General features: G+C 45.6%; 1 protein-coding gene across 2 annotated transcripts in view; it reads left to right on the top strand.

Moving 5' to 3' along the window:
* The window catches only part of B4GALNT3 (beta-1,4-N-acetyl-galactosaminyltransferase 3), a 58643-nt gene that overhangs the window by 21541 nt on the left and 16528 nt on the right, over window positions 1–20574 (top strand). For both annotated transcript variants that reach the window (XM_065742568.1, XM_065742569.1), the window contains exons 2-5: window positions 13498–13601; window positions 14266–14343; window positions 19632–19727; window positions 20206–20296. In XM_065742568.1, the coding sequence (XP_065598640.1) occupies window positions 13498–13601; window positions 14266–14343; window positions 19632–19727; window positions 20206–20296 (369 nt within the window). The remainder of the gene's footprint in view (window positions 1–13497; window positions 13602–14265; window positions 14344–19631; window positions 19728–20205; window positions 20297–20574) is intronic.

Below are 20574 nucleotides of genomic sequence, written 5' to 3'. Positions count from 1 at the left end.
CCTTAAAAAGCAGTTTAAAATGATCCATGTTGTGTGAGTGCTGTCAGCTACTAGAGCAAATGCTTAAAAGTAACTTGTTATGCCCTTCTGAACTCATGTCAACTTTGTTTCTTGCAATAAGCCAGATCGCTGTCCAGGCTTAACTGTTGCTGAGATTCAGGGTACACAAAAAAAGAAATGAACAGGAGTGAGCAATTTTATTTTAGTTTTCCATTGTGCATGTTAGCATATTGCACCACCACAGGGAGGTTTTGGATGGATGGATGGGTGGATGGATAAGCTCCTACACAATAGGCTGCTTAGAATCTAATTACATCACTTTGGCATCAATCATCCAAGTAAAACAGCGTGTCTAATGGTAGCAATTCTGTGTATTACAAAATATAATAGACAAAGCTTAATTATCCTGTAGCAATCAGGATTTGCATTCTGCTCCAAGGTTTCTAACTTCTGTGAAATGCTGATGTGGTAACCTCAATATTATTCTGTGGTTGATTTATTTGAATGAAAAATCAGTATCTCATGAATATAGTGATAAACGTAAGTAATAAACTTAGCTTATAAAACCTTTCATTATTCCTTGTATCATTTGATCTATTCTCTTTTGTCCCTCCATTCTCATTTTTCAGTATCACAGAGCCTCCCAATCACAGATTTGAAACCTGCAACAGACAAGTGGATTTCTAATGGGGAGGTGGAGTATTTGAGAGCCCAGAAAGGCAGAAGAAGGTTCACGGGGATCTTGGAAACTCTGAAGTAGTTAATTGTATTGCTGTTTTAGGACAGGCTTTAAAAAAAGCACGTGTGGCTTGGCTCAAATCCCAGTAGTTTTAGCAGTATTACAGGCAGAATTTTCAAAAGCTTTTAAATTGTAAACTTTTAGAGTTCAGAGTTACCAGTGTATTGAGATGACTAGCTGGTTTAAAATTGCTTTTTGCAATTCTTAACAGGTGCTTTTTTTGCCTCATGTGGTGAACAGGTTATCTTGGAACAGGGCAAAGAGCAGGATCGCAGCATTAAATTTCTGAAGAGCAGACTGCTATGCACAGGGACCTGCCTCAGAGATTCCCTTGGGAATAATCCTGTGGAGCAGGAGATCCAAAAAAACTGCTTGGTTGTTCAAGGATCACCTCCTGCAAGCTCCAGAAGAGTCCATCCCAGCATGCATGAAGTCAGGCAGTAGTGGTAGAAGGCCTGCATGAGTGGACAAGGTGCTCCTGAACAAGCTCAAACATAAAAAGAAAGCATACAGGAGGGGACAGCAGGGTCTGGTCAGTGAGGAAGAGATCTCAAGACACTGTCTCAGGTGCAGGGATGGATCTGGGAGAGCCAAAACCCATCTGGAGGGAGATGTGGAGGGTAACAAGAAGGACTTCTACATCAACAAGATATATCAACAACAAAAGGAAGACAAGGGAAAATGTGGGTCTGGTAAAAATGGCCTTGAGGAATGCCACACCCCTGGATCCAGAGGGGAAATTTGAAACAAAGAAGATGCATCCTTGGTGGAAGAGGGTCAGGTTGGGAAACACTTAAGCAGACAGGACAGACACAAGTGTATGGAGCCTGATGGGCTGTACCTATGAGAGCTGATGAAGCTGTGCCTCTCCAAGACCAATCTAGATGGTCACTAAAAGATTGTAGCAATTGATGGAGGTTCACAAGGACTGAAAGAACACAAATGTCAAGTGATACAAAACACAGCTGGGAGTTAGTTGCTAGCATACATCAGGGACTGACAGTGAGGCAAATACTATTTAATGTCTTAATTAGTTACCTGGATAATAAGACAAAACATGCTCTCTACAAATTGGCAGATGGTATAAAACTAGGAGAAGAGGTTGATAGACCAGATGCTTGTGCTGCCACATGGAGGGCCCTAAACAAAGCTCTGGAGAAATGGGCTGAGAAGAGCCTCATTGAGTTCAACAAAGGGGCATACTAATAATTCCTTCCTCTCTGAGAAGAATAACCTCCTATAGGTTTGGGCCATCCAGTTGGAAAGCAGCTTTGCAGGAAAGGACCATGGGGACCTGGTGGATGCTAAGTTGAATGTGAAACAGAGATGAGCCCCTACAGCAAAGGCCTACTTGATAGACAAGGGTAAGGAATAAGGATACAGACTGTTCTCACTGGCACCAAGATGAAGGAAAAGAGGCAATGGATACAAACCAAACAGAAGAAGTTTTGTTTAAACAGTGAAAAAAAAATGTTTCCTTCTAAGGGTGGTCAGGCACTGGAGCAGATTGCTCAAAGTAGTTCTGGAGTCTCTGTACTTGAAGGTATTTGAAACCTGACTGGACATGGCCTTTAGCAGCCTGTTCTGGTGACCCTGCTCTAAGTAGGGTCTTGGTCTATATATCTTCCAGATGAGCCCTCCACCTTCAGAAGTTCTGTGTTCTTGTAGCAGTATGCAGAAAAAGCAGATTAAAAGAGTAATCAGCAGTGGACTGCCCTGGGCTGTTTGCAGAGACTAGAAAGTCAAAGGCACACACAGTCCTCACCACCTCATCCCTGGAGACAGCATTAGGAAATTTTCCCATAAAACAGTACGTAGCATATAAATCATACTGCAGTGCTTCAAGGTACGGGAGCTGTGGTCTGATGCTCTCCTCTCAATGCGTAACCTGGAGCTTTGTGAGTTACTGTGGTCAGAGGCACAAAGGACAAATGATTAATGACTGGTCCTTTTGCTAAGTGCAGCAAAGAGGCCAGCTGCTTTCACTCATCTTCAGTTTTGGCAGACCACGTTAGAAATGAGGATTTTGATATATGCAGTTAAGTTGTATAAGGTGGTACACTCATACCATCCTGGAACAGACTCAGCCAGAGTCGGAGCTCAGTAGGAGCTGACACCAAGAGCCTGTGGAAAAGGTCAGTAACATTTAATGAAGAGACTGTGAACACAGTTCGGATTAAACTCAGGTCAGGATGTAAATAACCAACGTCAGACCATATTTTCATTGGATATTCATTCTGGAGCTAGTGCAGGAATTACTGTGTCTATTTCCAGTGCTAAGTTACACAAGAGGCAGAGTGGACAGTCATTACAGTGTCATTTGTCCTTAGATTCATAAGGCACTTGCTGGACTAGTGCTGAGCAGTAGGACCCCCTCTTCCTTGCCCTATGGAAATTTCCAGCGCATTTGAAAGAAAGCAGTAATTTTGCACTCGGTCGTTGCAAGCCACCTTAAGTAGTTGGCAGGGCAGTTTTATTACTCTGGAAGAAGCCAAAGCCTGGTTAAACATTCCACTGTAATAGGATAGCCCTGTAACACCGGCAGCCTTCTCCAAGGTGCCTAACCCAGCCATCCCCTCTGGGTGACAGTTCAGCCCTGGAAGCCCTCAGAAGTGCCTGGGGTGCCCTGTGGGGAGCAGGCCCCCTGGCAGTGTTTGGCTGGCCCCCTGCAGCTTGTGCTTTGCAAACTTCAGCCTGGTCTCAGCTTTTGCGTGTCTATGGGTTTGTTCTCTCTGGGCTGTACACAACTGCTATTCTTCCCTCCCGTAGCAACCCCTGTTGTGTAAATAAAGCTGGTGAAGAAATAAGTGTCTGTGCCCTCAGGGAGGGCTGGCAATGTGCCTTCTGCACAAGAGGTATACAGGATTCACCATAATACATCAAATCACTAGAGCATCTTGCATTTTTGGCTGCCCTTGGCTAACAGACAGTATTTGGTGATTCAGAGGAAAGACTATAGGTGGCTCTTCTGCTACATAGGTGTGGTGGTGGTGTTCAGGGGCATAGACGCAACAAATCCTTCACAAAGAGAGATGGAGCCTGGCGTGTAAGGCCAGATGAAGTTTTGGGCTTGGATTTGGTGTTGTCAGCATTGATGAGAAATTTCAGACATTCCTGAAGATTGTCCTGAAATTCCAGTTGCTTTTTTGCTGCTGTTATAATCAACACTTGAATGTATGTAAACCTCAACCAGAAGCTGGGGTTTTGAGGTTTGGGTCAGAATCAAGGAAGTAAGCTTGCCCATAGGGATTGTATCCAAGTTCCAGAGATTTTTGGAGTAGTTCTAGGGCCTCATCTAAAACACATTAACAGAAGGACTTACTTCAGCTGACTCAATATTCAAGCATCAAATAGTCTCTAATCCAGTGTACCTACAAATCAGTACCAAAACTCACCTCAACATCTGCTCTATCAGTTCCTCTTTATTTAGATGACCTGATTTCTGTTAATATGAAAATGAAATCAGGCATTACTGCAGAAAAAAAAGTCTTGCTCTGTGCTGCATTTCCTAATCTTCTGACTGTATTCTTGCTTTTTCTGTAGAATTGTTCCCGTTTTGCCAGATGGGATGCATCCTAATCTGCTGATGTTTCAGCACTGGGAGCTGAGCTCTCCTGCCATGGGTGGCTGTGTGGGGCCTGGAGTATCCTTGAGGCCTGGTAGCCCAGTCTTGGAGCTGCAGTGGTCATAGCAGGCTTTCCCAAACAGCCTTGTGAGGAACATTTTGTCCTCCATGTTGGCTGTGTTCCTGGGTCCCCTTATTGTTACAGGCTCTTCCCACTCCCATAAGCTAGAGGTATGGTTCTCTCCCTTTCCCCACATGAAATGATGTCTAGTTTGAATACAGGGTCCTATTTCTCTGGGTTTGATGTTCATCAGTATACATGCTTTTGTTTCCTACTTCACATAGCTGCCCCATAAATGTTGTATTGTCCCCCACTGAGAGGTCCTTCTGTCATCAGAGCTTCATTTGGTGTCAGGGCAGGGTGTCCCATGTAGATCACTGGGAAGACCAGTCATTCAGATACTCTCAATAGCATAGGCAAATGAAAAAAAGCAAATTATGATTTGAGAATTTCTGGAATGGCCTTCAGGAGGACCACTTTAGCTCACTTCCTTGCCCTAAGGTCACTTCAGCCCTACCTGCAACATTCCTGGTGGATGTTTGCTCAGCCTTTTCCTTCTCTTTAGTCCTCTTTTCCTTTATTCTCATCCCTTGCCCCAGAGGTGACTGCCTCCAGTCACTTCTGGAATAGGTTGTGTAGGACAATTGTTTTGTTGCAGTGCCCATAGAGATCACAGAAGCAACACACTTGGGTGGAATTGAGTTACTGTCTTGAGGGTGAATCAGGGGAAGAAAATTGCTACAGCAGTTTTGAGCAAAATGACAAATGTAAATGGCAACAGAAAAATGTGTATGTAATTTCATGGAAGTAGTGCACATTTTCTACAGCATGAAGTTTCACGAGTCTTGACTGAAAATCAAGCTGCAAGAGGATATTTTGGGAAAGCTGCATCTACATGGAAGCAACTGTCTGTTGAGTCACTTGGAAAGTCCTCAGCCAGGATAGAAAAAGTAATGGGTTAGCTGAATACTCTAAAGAAATTAAAGTTGACTGAAAGGATTCCTGCACAGTTGACATCCTTTGCATTCTAGGCATATCCTGTGTAAAATAAACCTTGGAAGGTTCTTTGAGCAGTCTTAATGTGCTGTGGTGTTTGGATCAGCTGGGAAAAATGTACTTAAAGCTTTCTGAAAGATGTACGAGTTACTCTGTTGAACTTTCCTGGGCACAACTATGTTGTGAAAAGAAAAACAGGTGGCAAAAGTGGCTAAGTATAGTCTTGCCATTTTCTTTGGTTTTGCAGGTATCTCCCCGTGCCCAGGGGAGAGAAAGCTCATTCATACGTTGCTTCTTCTACATTGGATTTATTCAGACACTTCGAATATCATAACACCAAATCCATTGAAAGCTGAAAACACCCAGAAGTGTGCTCATGCTTTGCATGGAGTCCTTACTGCTGCAAATGACAATACCGTAAATATGAATAAAAGTGGGCAGAAAGCCTCCCAGTTCTGTCTCTTGGTGCCATGAATATGATTTGCCTCACTGAGTTGGTAATATATGAAGGCAAACGCTAGCTTTAATTAACTTGTTACCACAGTAGAACCAGCCTTTGTTGCCTCCCGTGCCTCCAGTCTGTACAGGCATGGCTTCACTGGAGCCTGCAGATAAAGGGGAGGATGCCAGGATTTGCACTTGTGATCGTAACCAGGTGGAACATCTGCTTTTCATGCCAGTCCCCCTGAGGGCCAGAGAGGGATTTTTTTGTAATTATTGTTTTTATAATAGAAGGCAGACTGTATCCAGTGCTACAGAGTGTGAGTCAGCAGTTGAGGATGTGGTCACTGGGAGCAAGTTGGTAAAAACCCAAGTAGATGTTCCAGAATTAAAGGTATTTTTGTTTAAAATATAATTTTAGATGTTGCCATGTTGAAAATATATATATATAAAGAAAAAAAACCACAAAACACACACACACACACAAAAAACAGGTGAGAAAATGGAGACTGCAAATTAGTTTGAACTTAAAAGTAGGAATAAGGATAAAAACTTAGATTTATATGAAAATGCCTTGATTTTGTGCCATTCTGTCAACCTGCTCATTGTTACAAACACTACCAACGACTGTAGCTCAAGCAAGGCAAACATCCTGTTCTCCATCAGTAACCGCTTTTGAAGCAAATTCCACGTTTTAAAAACAATGGCTGGCAAAAGCTCATCTGAGGAAGTGCAGTACTGTGATGTGAATTACTCAAATACCCTTAATCTCGGTAAGACTGGGAGCCTTTTTTTTTTTTCTTACCCAAACTGTGGCTGCTTTGAGAAATCAATTGCTGTGCATGAACAATGTAAAAAGTGAAAGTCTGTTGGCTTTAGACAGCACTATCTGACAAGGAGATAGATAGAAAGTCAGCCTGTGCAGCAGGCATCTCAGGGTGTAGCAGGACAGCTGCCATGTGTCCAGAGCTTGCCAGCAGTTTATGATTTTAACTACGCCATTATTATGAACATAATGCTGATAGCAGATATGTTATTATCTGGAAATCTCTACATGTGTTTTTTGTGTGGTTAAGATGACCCATGGATTGCTGCCCAAAAGAAGCAGAGTAGAAAGGGTTTCACCCTTTTGCCATGGAGATGACCAGTGCCAGAAAGTATGCTTGCAGCTCGGAAGGCCAACAGTATCCTGGGCTGCATTTAGAAAGGAGTGGCCAGCAGGGATAGGGAGGTGATTGTCTCCCTCTACTCAGCTCTTGTGAGGCCCCATCTGGAGTACTGCATCCAGCACCCTCAGCACAAGAAAGATGCAGAGCTCTTGGAATGGGTCCAGAGGAGGGCCACTAAAATGATCAGAGGGCTGGAACACTGCTCCAGTGCAGAAAGGTTGGGGGAACTGGGCTTGTTTAACTTGGAGAAGAGAAGGCTCCAGGGGGACCTCATTGTGGCCTTCCAGTATTTGAAGGGAGAGTATAAAGAGGAGGAGCGACTGTTTACATGGGTTGAAAGTGATAGGACAAGGGGGAATGGTTTTAAACTAAGGGAAGATTTAGGTTAGCTGTTTGGAGGAAGTTTTTCACACAGAGGGTGATGATGCACTGGAACAGGCTGCCCAGAGAGGTTGTGGATGCCCCATCCCTGGAGGCATTCAAGGCAAGGCTGGATGTGGCTCTGGGCAGCCTGGTCTGGTGGTGGGGTACCCTGCCAACAGCAGGAGGGTTGAAGCTATATGGTCTTTGAGGTCCTTTTCAACCCAGGCTATTCTGTGATTCTATGAAACAGTCTTTATCATATGTTCCTAACATCAGCAGTAGATGCTCTTCTCCTCAGGCCTCATTTGGGTGCATTTCACCTCCTTTCCCTAAAGTTCCCTCCATCTCTCTTTCTCCTCAGATCTAATCCTTCATGGCTCCTTAGTACAGTTTTGCAGAGGCAGAAGAGAGGAAGGTGAGGAGAGATTCATTGCCTCATCAGAGAGGTTAGAAGGGCGGGAGTGGAGTCCTTCCATTGCTCAGGGCTGCTGCTGGCTATGTCACCCTGGACCAAGGATTACAGCTATGCAGATGAAGCTGTGCCTCCATGGCCAGGCTCCTCATCCGACTGCTGGCTGTTCTCTGGACTGAAAGGAGCTGATTCCTGACTCTCCTCTGCCTTCAGCATGGCAATGTGAGAAGTAATAGTCAGAGTCAGTAAATTCTAACGTACACAAGAGTCACAGAATCTCAGAATACCCCGAATTGGAAGGGATTCATAAAGATCAGAGCAGCGAGGAAGAAAGGAGTCATTCCTGTCTGCAAAAACTGTCTGTAACTTGTGATTTATGTCTGAAGAAGGTCAGTGGTTGTGTTTGCAGAATGCTGTTCTAACCAGAAATGAAAAGGTTTGCCCAGTTCCTTCTGTAACAACAGGTTTCATAACTTCTTGAATCCTTTTAACTCCAGGAGTGCTGTTCTGATTGTGATCTGAGGGCAAGGAGTTCATTGCCTCTGATTTTGATTGACTTAAGTAAGTAACCAGAGAGAGTGTCTCATCCTGGCTCTACACTTGAATGATATTTTTTTCTTTTAGTAGTTTCCCTGGCCTGATCTTCACTTACCCCTGAAGCCAGAAGCCATTGGTAGTGTTTGTTGGTTTTTTTTACTTTATCCTTGCCCCATATCTCTGCTTTTAGAAAGTCATTTTATGCCTCATCTTTATGCTTTGTACCCTTGGTGCTGGGGTATGCATACATGTGTGCAGTAGGGCAGGAGTCTGACATTGCTTCCCCAGAGCGTGACACAATGCTGCCTTGTCCAGGTGACTGGGATGCACAGCAGAACATGGCAACTTGTTCAACGTCTTACAGGCCAGACCTACAGCCTCACTGCATGTACTCTGGCATCCTGCAACTAAGTGAAAGCACTCACAGTGTGCTGCATTCGTGAGTGTGTTGTAATGTGAATGAGAGTAGCTGAAGCAGGAGGTAGAGGTGAGGTTTGTGTTCAGGGCAGGAGGCATGTGAGAGGCTGAAAATAGTTATCTCCTGTTTATAGAATGGCTTAGATTGGAAGGAACCTTAAAGCCCACCCAGCTCCAGCCCTCTGCCATGGGCCAGGCTGCCACCCAGCAGTTCAGGCTGCCCAGGGCCCCATCCAACCTGACAATGAATGCTCCAGGGATGGGGCACACAGAGTTTCTCTGGGCAGCTGTTCCAGGGCCTCACTGCCCTCTGAGTAAATATTTCTTCCTAACATCTAATCTAAATTTCCCCTCTTTTAATTTAAAGTCAGTTCCCCTTGTCCTGTCACTATTAAACTGTTTAAAAGTCAGTCCCCCTCCTGCTTATAAGTGGGATTGTTATGTTCAGGCAACTTCCCCAATATGCTTTGGAGTACTGTGTTTTCAGTGGTGGTATTTGAGAGTATTGAATATGGCTCCCACCTGTCTTTCTGTCCAGAAATGACACTAGGAAAGACCTTTAATAATTGCTTCCCTTGGGAGGAGAACAAGAGAGAAAAATCGAGCCAGGAGGAGAAAGGAGAAATAAGGCCACACAAGAGAGGGTTAAAACCTCACACCATGCTCACTGAACATTAGGAGTAATGAAAAACAAAACCTGCCTCATACCTGCCAGTTCCTTCTTGCCCTATCTCTACAGCAGGAGGAGAATGGTCTCAGAGCAGAAGGAAAATGCTTCCAAGCAAACCAGCCCGTAGACCTGCCTCTTCCTGAGGCTGCTGAGTGAGATCATTTAGCCTGGCTACAAAAAGGCATCTGGACATTAATAGCATTCACAGCAATGTAAGCATCAGTAACTACAGCAGAATGATCAAATCTTATCTTCCAGAGGGAAAGCTGATCACTGGAGAGGGTCAGGGACTTCCCCCTTGCACAGCTGCCAGGTACAGTCAGAGGCTGATTGAAACATCAGGCACTGACAGGAGCTGGGGGTATGGCGGCAACTGGATAGATCCAATCTCTGAACAGAGCAGCCCTGGCCATGCTCCTGTCCGAGGCTGGTATCTCCCAAGGTGCTTTGGTCCATTATCTCTGGCTGTGACTTTCTGCTTTTTAAAAATTTTTATTATTTTCCTCTTTTGAGACAGGCTTCAAGTGCATTGTTCTGGCAGAGTCTTTGATGTTGGGTGACATCTCCTCGTCACCATTTGCTGTTCCTGCAAATTCCTCTGATGACTTTTAGCCTAAGCACAGGAAAAGGCATAGCTGAGAAGAGGCCCTTGGGACCCAACCCAGAGCAAGAAACACCTTCACCTTATTTCCTCTTGTTACATCTCTGCTACTCCATACCATCTGACCACATAGCAGGCTGGCAGCAATTTTCAGTGGCGTTGCAGCAAATTAACTGCTCTGGCTTTGAATAACTCCTTAGCCAAGCTTCTACAGGTTGTATGATGAACACTGTAACTTATCCCTGGGAAAGAAAATTTCAGTGGGAGACTGGGTTGTCGGTAGTGAGCTTGTGTGGCCTGGCAGAAAGTTATGTGCCTGCCTTTTCAATGGGGTGATCTCTGGGTTAACCACTGCCCTGTGTTCTTTGTGGCTGTGGGAGGATGTATATGCCAGGGAGGGCAGCAGATAGTAGAGATCCAGCTGCCTCTTCTGGCAAGCTGCAGCTCTATCAGGGTGACAGGGTTGCTTTTCTGGGAGGCTTGTGGTGTGAAAAAGCTTTGGAAAACAACAGCATGCTTCGGGAGGTGATGGGAGCTAAATGCCCAGAACAGAAAAGCAGGATCTGGCTGGTGCATCTGTCTGGCAGACTAACCACTGCTGAGTCCAGACCAACCTCTTCAGCTATCCACCTGGCTTCAGGAAAAGCTCTTTTTTTTTTTGCTTTTTCCCATCCTACACAGACCTGATTTTGTAGAGGGGCTGGAGTGAAACTATCAAAGCTATTTAGAATGACTATTCCTGTCATTCCCTCCTAGTAATACCTGAGTGTTTTGCTGAGGTAAAATCCTGCCTACTGCTTTCTTCCAGACATAGAAAGAAAGAATTGTTTGATTTGGTGGAGACCCTTTAAGACCCCTGCAATGAGAAGGGCACCCACAGCTCCATCAGGTTTCTCAGAGCCCCATCCAGCCTGACCTTGGGTGTCTCCAGGGACAGGACATCCACCTGGCCAACTGGCAATCTTTGCCAGTTGCTCACAACTTTTATCATAAAAAGCTTTTTCCATATATCCAATCTAAATCTTCCATCTTTTAGTTTCTTGTTGTTTCTAAACAGCCATCAAGAAGGTGCTCTGGCAGCTGGGCTTCAGTGCTGTGCTCATGGGGGGCTCAAGGATGGGCTGAATTGGTCATAGACCACATAGACGAGCCTTCTCTGATGCTCCCAAACAGAGCAGTGGATGTAGCCACTCTGCTGTGCTTTCTTTCTCTCAGGAGGATACTTGCAAGGCAATGTCTTGAATCTTTTTCTGGGGAGAAGACTATCATGGTGCCTTCAAGCAGCAGTTGGCATCAGCAGGTGTTCTGGTTGAAGGATACTGAAGGAGCTCAGTCCCTTTTCCTGTCTTCTTTATCTCCCTCCCTCCTCCTGGCAAGGAAAGCCAGGTTCTTCTCCAAGGATGCCTCATGGCAATCCCCAGGGAAAAGATGATCTTTCAAAGTACTGCAGCACTGGCAACTTTCTCTAAAGAAAGAGTTTATCTTATTATTTTCTGAAATTCATTTCCTAACCATGTCGGTAAATTAGTCTGCCAACATACAAATTACCCAGCAAGGAAATCGCTACCTCCAGATTAATTTCTAGCTTTTTATCTCTTCCCTGTTTGGCTGATATAAGTGTTGGGTAAATATTTGTACAATTCAGAATTGCCTCCCTCTCTTCTCTTTTCCAAGGGTCAGAGAAATGTCAACTGTTGGCACTCGTATCCAGACAGGCTTCAGTGCTTGCTCCAAAATGGGCTCCATGCCAGTCCTGCATAGGAGCTTGAGCACAGACAAGGCCAGGAGTAACTGCCATGGGCCAGCCCAAAAGTCAGGCTGTGTTGGCCAACATCCTCCTTCCAGCAAGCTCTCTCTCCTGAAAAAAAGTGTGCTCCTCTCTTCTTAGTATAAGTGAGCCTTCAAAGCTTTCAGAAACAGTGGCTTCTACCTCATCACTCTAAATGAGGTGGAAGCTTTCACAAGTTATTTTTTGAGAGGACGCAGAAAATTCTTCCTCTTTCCCATGACAGTCAGTCTCTGAAATATGAAGTTTGTTTAGCTGCATTAAAGATAACTCACCCAGAATGTCTGACTGAAAAGCCTTATGCAGAAGATCAAAAACTCCTAACTTCGGGTCAGAATCTGGTGATGGGAAGAATTAGATCAGACATTTGTAGCTGAGCAGCATACTTGTGTTAAGAGAGCAGGACACCCAAGTTGTTTTTGAGCCTTACCTCTACAGTTGCATCTCTCTGACTTTTGTATTTTCCACAACTGTTGTATTTGCTTGTTGGTAATTGTTCCATTTTTTCCCTACATCATAGGGAGTAAGATCAGTACCCTTGCTTTCTACTTGCCTCAACCAGACACAGATTTAGGAACAGCACACAGATTTGGGAACACGATGCAGTAGTAGGCCAAGAGCTTAGCATGGCTGAGGACAAAATATGTCAGAGGGTCATTTATGACCTCCAGGTCCTGAAGTTGTTCTGGGTTTGCCTTGGTCTCAAAAGAGTTGATCTCAACCATGTCACTTATAAATGCCTTCTCCAAAGCAAACTGATAGGACATGCTCATATTGAAGCCACAGTACATCTCCCGTGATGGTTGGGTGGGCACAGGGAAGATGGGTATGTATCTCAGTCCAATTAATAGGAAGGAGAGGTGGTTCCTTTGATATATGTGTACTCAGCAGCACTGAGACATGAGAAAAAACAACTGTTGTCTTTCACAGTATGTCAACACTAAAACTGCAGAAGTTCCTCAGCAGTGGGATGTGCTGCTCATTCAGACCCCGTCCCTGCTAATCCTGTTGCAGGAGCAGCACAGAGGACACAGATCTTTCATCTCAGTACTCGGAATTGCTACTTCACCTGATACCAAAACCAGATCTTGTCTCAAGTTGATTGTGGGGGGGAGGTGTCAAGTATAGCTGATCTGAACCTGGAAGCTGGCTTCATTTAAACAGGGACATCCTTAACTGTGTCACTGCTAGTACTTCATTCATTACAGTCAAATATCCCATCAGGTGTTACCTTTGCAGTCATGCATTACTGCACTCAAGAAAAGATTAAAAGCTTTTATTGTACAAATAGGTGCATAATCAGAATAATATTCTTTTGATGATTAAACTAATTAGGAATCTGTTTATTGTCATATGCTATTTTCTTTGGGATTGCTGGTTTAAACAATAGCTATTTAGTTTGACTAATGGGATTATCCAAAGGATCTACAAAAAAGTTCTCAGTTCTCAGTCCTATGATGATTAATGAAATCTCTGAAATGCATTTTAGAACGATGACGAATCTTTAGTATAACAAATTAATAAGAGTGAGGAAAGAGCTATGGAGTAAGAAAGGGCAATTTCTCTTTCTCGTGTCAGTCTGCCAGCTCCAAGTCACGTAAACAACTCCTGGTCTCTGCTGGACTGTTCTGGAGTGTTGGAGGTCTCTCAGATCTGCAAGGGACAAGTTTATTCTGGTAAATATTGCAGCTTCTTTTTTTAGCCTGTACTCTGACATCTCTTTCTGTTCCGTCTGTGCAGGATATGAAAGCTGGAGGGAACTGGCTAAGGTTCTGGCAGACCCAAATGTCCCAGGTGGGGACCTAAGCCTCCCACTTTACTATTCCCAGAAGATGGGACACCAGGTGAGGATGCTTTGAATGATTTCTAAATATTTGTGAAGGCAAATTTTCCTTTCTGATGTTGGTCCCAAGAGACAGCTCTCACTTCATGCAGAAAAGAGAGCATGCCACAGAGCAAAATCTGAGCTGACTCACAGCAGTGCTAACATACAATGACTCCTCTGTAGTCAGCTGAGTTATTTTAGATGTACTAAGATGTGGCGTTGGTGTGAAGAAGGCTGGGTATGTGGCACAGGAAGGGAGCACTGAATGAGATGGAAGCAGAAATGAAAGGTCATGAGAGAGACTGTAGTGCTCCAAGTGAAGTACAGCTTGTTTCTATTGCCTGAAAGAAGTGTTGGAACAACTTTTTCTTGGACCTTTTGAAACAAGGATGGGCAAAAAAAAAACAAGGGATAATGACCTAAGTTTTAGCACTTTGCTAGCAGCCATTATAAAGCGCTGGTATCCTTTCCCCTCAGTGGCTCACTATGAAAATCTTCTGTCAAGAAAACCAAGGATCATTTCCATCCCACTGTGCCTCCAATAGCCAGCCTCCCCTTTGGAGAAGTTATCAGAATTTATTATTTTTGGCACGTTCTTGCAACAAGACTTGAACCTTCTTGTGTAGGTGTCAATGGCTGGCTACTTATCAGGTCACTTTGATTTTCTTCTACTTGTATTTCAGAACCAAGAGCATCAAAGAGGTGGGAGGAATAAATCGAATTATGCAGCTATGAACAACCCTGTCCCATGGATGCCAGAGGTTGGTGCCTTTCTCCAACATTCTGCATTAGGAAACTGTAGTTAGAGACCTTTGAGATTGGAAGGGACCCTTTGTTTAGAAATGCATTCGTTTCATTCCCTATCATCCTCTCCTGGCTTAATGACACTTACAGACCCAAGTAATCATCTGGAAAGACAGGAGTGTCCAGATTCCTGATAATCTGGCATCTTCCACAGCCACTGAGGCACCATGCACCTTCCATAATCCCTGAGAACAAGCAGCTTGCTGTCCTCGAAAGGTGAGGTTTATTCAGGGCCAAGTATTCAGCAAGCAAATACATGACTCTGGCATGCAATGGTGTCATACTATGCTCGTGCTCTGGCATTTGCTTGTTACCAAATCCCTGCACATTGTACATAGAGGTCTCTCTACTTCACTGGAACTTCTGATGAACAGAGACCTTCTCCAGTGACCCTTGAAGGCTGGGGTAAACATTCCCTTTGTTTTCTTCATGCCTCATTTGTTCTTTCCTCCCCTGTCCCCATACCTCACCATTCCTCTTCAGATAAGGGAGCAATGCAGCCTACTGATAATCAGAGGGACACTAGCCTGGGGGCATTTGACTAATAGAGTCAGCTCACTAAATTCCTGGAGGTGATTAGAGACCGGCACCAATTAGAAGGAGCTACCTCCCATATGTGTGGCGGCATGTTGAGTCCCAGCAGGACCAAGGCTGCTGCTGTGCACAGGACAGATGCAATGCATTTGCTGCTTCCCCATCCCGAGGCATTCCTGCAGTTTCTTGGAGGTTTTGACTCTAGTCTCTGATTTCTACCCCTCACTGATTTTTCAGAAGTGTGTTACAGAGTTAGAAACACACATGCATCAGTAGAGATTCAGGAATATCCTGCTGGAAAAGAGCTGTGAGGATAAGGACCTAGGTATCCTGGTGGACAACAGGTTGAGCATGACTTGACAGTGTGTCTTTGTAGTTCTGCTGCAAGGAGACTTTTGAGTCCCAGGACGTACAAGCAGGAGAGAGGATTTGGTTGGATTATCACACTCCCACCCTGGATTCACCAATGCCATCTGCATGGGATGGCAGGGATTCACAGGCACAGCTCTGTGTGGAAATGCCTGTTGCCTGTGTAACCACCAGCTGAAATTTCTCCTGGCCTGGGGATTAGGTTTTCCTGTAACTTTGCCCGAATTAATTACCTGAGGTCTATGATCCCATTGTGTCGTCCTGGCAGCATCTCTAAGCACTTAATTGCAGCCTGATTCCTGGAGTGAGAGCAGGTGGTTTGACTCCCTCAGGTCATGGAACTGGGCTTCGTTTGAATAGAGGTATATTTCTGACAAACATGAATAATTAACAGGTGTGCAGGGCGTGCTGCAGCCAGCGTGGCCAAAGAACAGGTCTCAATTTTCCTCTTTCAGTATCAGGAGACAAAATAGGTGGTTTGTATCTTAAGCTTTGGATATTATAGAGGGAAAGTGCACAATGTGGAAAATCTCTAAAAATGTATATTTGCATGTGAGGGAAAGCAGAATTCAGGGGATCTCTTGCTGACTCATCTTGAGGGGTTTCCACAGATGCCAGTGCATCGGAGCTTGCAGCAAGTTCAGCTGCTGGCCTCTGAATGTCCCCTGCCCAGAGAACTGGCCTGGGCAAGATGAGGGACTGCAGCAGTTCTGTGGAGACAGACGAGGCTTATAAACTCAGCTGTGGAAGTTTCAGTGTGCAGCACAATGTTGCCTTTCTTCCCTGGCTCAGGCCTGGCCTCTCTGTGCCACATTTATCATCCCCGGTGCTGCACATTCCCAGAATTGCATGCTTTGAGATGCCAAAGCTGGCCAGGGTTAAATTAGGAAAGACCTCTCTTCTCTAACCTTCTCCAGTGCAGCTGGCTGTGCCTCTGCTGCTGCTTCTTCCTTCTTCCCTGGGGCTCCTGGCTTAAGAGGAACCACTTGGTGTGTGGGACCACCTTGTTGGGCAGTCTTGACATGATGGTGTTTGAACTGGGAAGAAAGATCATGGTATCATAAAACTGTAGAGTCAGAATTGTTTGAGTTAGAAGGGACCCTTAAAGGTAATCTAGTCCAACTTCCCTGCAATGAACAGGGACCTCTACAGCTAAATCTGTATGTTTTCCAAGGAAAGGCTGGTAATCCAAAATTCCTACTAGAAGAAAGTGGAAATACTGCTATTTCTTAATACAACCCTAGGGCTCCAAACTGCTGTTCATTCAGCAGGAGGGCTCAGCAGCCCAGCATCACAAACCTGCTGTGTCAACCCCAGCTCTCATATCCCTGCCCTTACTACACTACACTTCAGCTGTCCCTTCCCTTCTGCAGCAGTGTTTGCTCTGCAACCGTGATATTGTGCTCAGGAGGGCATCAGCTCTTGGAGACATGCCCATGGCTCACACACGCTGTGATGATGGTGCCCTCAGTGCATGACCTGCGGCACCCTTTGGATCACAGTCGAGTTCTTGAAGTGCCACTGTATCAATGGGGAGGAGGTGAGCAAGTGGGGCTGCGAAGGAGGAGCCCAGAGCTCAAAAAGAGCCTCTGTGGTGGTGTTACGTAGCACAGACTGCATAGTACCAGCTCCCATTTATGGCCTAGATTCTTGGCTTCTACCCCTGGTTCTGGCCAAGTCAATCTATCAAAAATATCCAAAGCAGACATTTTTAAAGGGAGGAGGAAAACTTGTTACTTAATAGGTTCCAGCTTTTCAAACCTCTTGAAAGCCAGGGCCAGGTAGATTCAAGCTGGGAAGGCAAACTTCAAGTCCATCAGTGTTTCTCAGGAGCTCTGTGAATGAATTGTGAATGATGGTGCCATTTATTGCTGCAATCTGGAACAGAAGTCCTAGGTGGATTATTTTCTGTGTGTTCCAGAGAAAACCCAAATAGCAAGCAAAGGAATTTCTCAGCTGCTTCCATGGACAGCCATGAGTTGAGCTGGAGGGACAGGGGTGATAGGGTTTCAAAACAGCTGCTGCACCAATAACTCTTGGGAGCCTAAAATTAAAGCCTATCTCAGTTTTCATTCCCAGAGCTGCTTTGGGCAGCCAGCACGTATCTGTCAATAACATTCTTCTTTTTCCCTTTAGAGGAAGCAGAAAGTCATGTAGGCTGCTGTAGCAAAGGAGAAAATCTATTGCCTTAGAAAAGGCTCTGAAGCTACATACAGGAAATGCTTGTTATTTACCAGTTAATTATTTCTGATTTCTGTGTGCACAGGAAGGCAAACTGATCCTGTTAGCTCCTGCCAGAAACTCCTCTCTGGTGGCTTTGAAAAGACTTTGGAGGTGGGGATGTTGGCCCAGAAGTCTGAGGGCCCATCTCTGACTGTTGGCAGAGCACTGAGCTCAGTAGATGCTGCCTTTATTTTAAGGTTGCCCACTGCCTAATCCTGCCAGAACTCTGCAGTAAAGCACTGCATTAAAATGGGACCGGTATGGTTTTCCTCTGCAAGTAACAAGTCTGGTCACTTTTTTGGGAATTCCCTAATACAGATCTGCTTTGGTGTTCAGGCTGCCCCATGCCAAAAGCAGCTTGACTCTCTTGCAGTTCTGAGGCTCGGGAGCACCTCCTGGGGTCTGCCTTTGCCAGGAAGGAGTGCAGTCACAACCTGCCCGCAGTGTGGGAGTGTTGTGCCACGTGCGACAGAGATCTGAGGCTGCTGTCTGAAGCATACACATGGTTCTCTCACAAGGAAAACAGCGTCACATCTGGACGGCAAGGGACCAACCGCCGGAAGACTTGGTGTTCGTGACAAGCTGTTAGCCCAGCTTCTTCACCTCAGTTCATGTTCCACAAGAAACAGCAATTACCCTTGTTTGATTTGGCTTAGAAAACAGTGTAAGACCCTTGATTGTGAACTTGGTGCATGGAACTGCCCAGCCATGAGACTCCAGCTCTGTGTTTGTCACACTTGCAAGTGATTGATTTATATCAGTGCTTAAACAGAAGCCTGGGAGCCCCAGGTTTCTCTTGACTGCAGCCATTGCCCCTGGGCACTCTGTAATCCCTCCTAGGGAATTACATCTGCATTGTCTCACTGCTTTCCTTTTGCCCAATGGGCAGTCTGGGCTGAGAGGTATAAGCAGAGGGAGAAAGAAGAAGATAATGAAGGAAGATGGGGACTTCCAGATGTCAGCCAAGCTCTGGCAGCGCAGGGAGAGTGGGCTAACAAGAGACCACTCAAGAACAGCAACAGTTGTGAATGTGTTTTGCCTGGCAGGCAGAGATGATTGTCACGTGCATGACTAAAGCCCACAGCTCACAAGGAGCATTACTGCATAAGCTGATGCCGGGCCAAGTCCGCTCCACATCCTTCCTTCAAGCCGTGATTTATAACAAAACAAAACCCCCAACCTGCTGTCTTGGGAGAAATAACTCCATGAAATGGTTTCTCTGCCAGAATAGCTCAGGGTGGCTGGGCCCTCCTCCACCACGCTGTTTCAGCCCAGCTCAAGACTTCCCCAGCCAAAAGTAGGAGTGTGCTGCCATCTGTAGACATGCGGGTGCAGCTGAGACATTTCCAGCCTCTGCTCACCCTACCTCAGTTGGACTCCATAGCTCCTTATATAGGCAAGGCAGCTGTAGAAAACCTCCCCAGTCCCACAGCAACATATTCCTTTCTCCAGTGTTTCCCCATCTAAGGTTGCCTGTACAGTGTCCAGCTTATTTATTTTCTGCTTTTGGACGCTAACTCTGCGAGGAAGGCTTCAGCATCCAATAGCATCGTTACACCTAGAGAGCTTGGGCTGTCTGGGAAGCAGCCAGCTCTTCCTTTCTGGATGGCTTATGACAAAAGAAAGTCTAATCCTTGAGGAGCAGGCCTTTTCCCACCATTCTCCCTGAGCTCCACCTCGCAGACAGGGTTTGAGAAGGCCTGCTGTCTCCCCTCCTTAGGATGTCCTCACTTCTGTGGGTCAGGAAAGTAGCCCTGAAATGAAAAATACCTTTTTTGAGAGGCTCCTACCTTTGCAGTGTCACAGTTAGCTGGTGCTACACTATAGCACTTCCCAGGCCTCACAGTAACAGTCTCTGATTTAACACCTTTGTGACAGAACAAATTCAGTGGCTCTTAGCCATTTAGCTGAGCTGTCCTGAGCATTATCACAGCTCCCTGCTGCTGTTCAAATGACACCTGGCCCAGTCCCAATGCTCAGCTGGTTAGATGTCACTGCTGCAGCATCTTTCTTCTCTCCCACAAGCTCTCCAGTGCTGGGGGCCTTGACTGAGGCTGGAATAAGGGAAGGACATGGGAAGGGCACAGAAATTCATGATCCCTCCCTTTTGCCTCCCCAGTTCCAAGGCCAGGCCAACCTGCACGTGTTTGAAGACTGGTGTGGCAGTTCCACTGAACAGCTCAGGAGGAATCTCCACTTTCCCCTCTACCCCCATGTGAGTAAGAACCCAACACTGTCTCAGGGTTCCTGTCTTTGCTCCCTTTGCATCCTGTCCCCACCCCTCTCCATCACCTCTTCTTTCATCCTGCTGCTAAGGCAGCAGGAAGCTTTCACAAGGATTTAGTGAACCTCTGGGAGGAAGCTCATTTTGCCCTTGCTGGCCTGCCAGAGCTTGGGCACAGCACATAAGAGCCCTGTGTTTGGTGCTGTCCCTCCAAGTGGCCACCAAATGTCAAATCCACCTCTGACATCCCCCATGCAGTTCTCCCTTCTCCTGAGCAGCCCTTGCTCCAGTTCCTCTCACAGCTTGCCTGCCCTTTCCCATTGTTTCCATTGCATGCCATGCCATGTCCTCACAAAACAAACAGCATACTTCCCCCTGCCTAGCCGTTGCAAGATTTTTGCCCCTAACTGCTTTTCCTCCCCTCTTGTTCATATTCATCTAATTTTATTTTTTTTATCTTCCTCTTCAGACAAGAACCGTGCTGAAGAAATTGGCTGTGTCCCCAAAATGGACCAACTATGGACTCCGGATATTTGGCTACCTGCATCCTTTCACTGATGGTGAGGGCTCTTGGGCTCTGGGGCTGCTGTGGGGCTGCTTGTGTCCTTTCTTGGCTTGAGTGCATGGCCCCTCATGTAGGCATCCCAGCTGTCTCTATTATTGTTGCAGATAAAGCACATCTGCCTCTGTTGTAGGGTAGAAAGGAAAAGCACAGAGGAAAACAAGTTGGAAGTGCAAGTTAAAAAACAATGCTGTCATGAGTGCATGGCCTCATAACGTGCATGTGGGGACGAGTAACCCCCGTGCCTTGCACGGATAGGACAGTATATGACATTGT

The sequence above is a fragment of the Cyrtonyx montezumae genome, unplaced genomic scaffold (assembly GCF_038088225.1).
Source record: "Cyrtonyx montezumae isolate F1298 unplaced genomic scaffold, pur_monq_1.0 scaffold_3, whole genome shotgun sequence".
NCBI lineage: Eukaryota > Metazoa > Chordata > Aves > Galliformes > Odontophoridae > Cyrtonyx > Cyrtonyx montezumae.
Note: the sequence above shows the minus strand (reverse complement) of the source record. Positions and strands in the feature narration are given on the sequence as shown.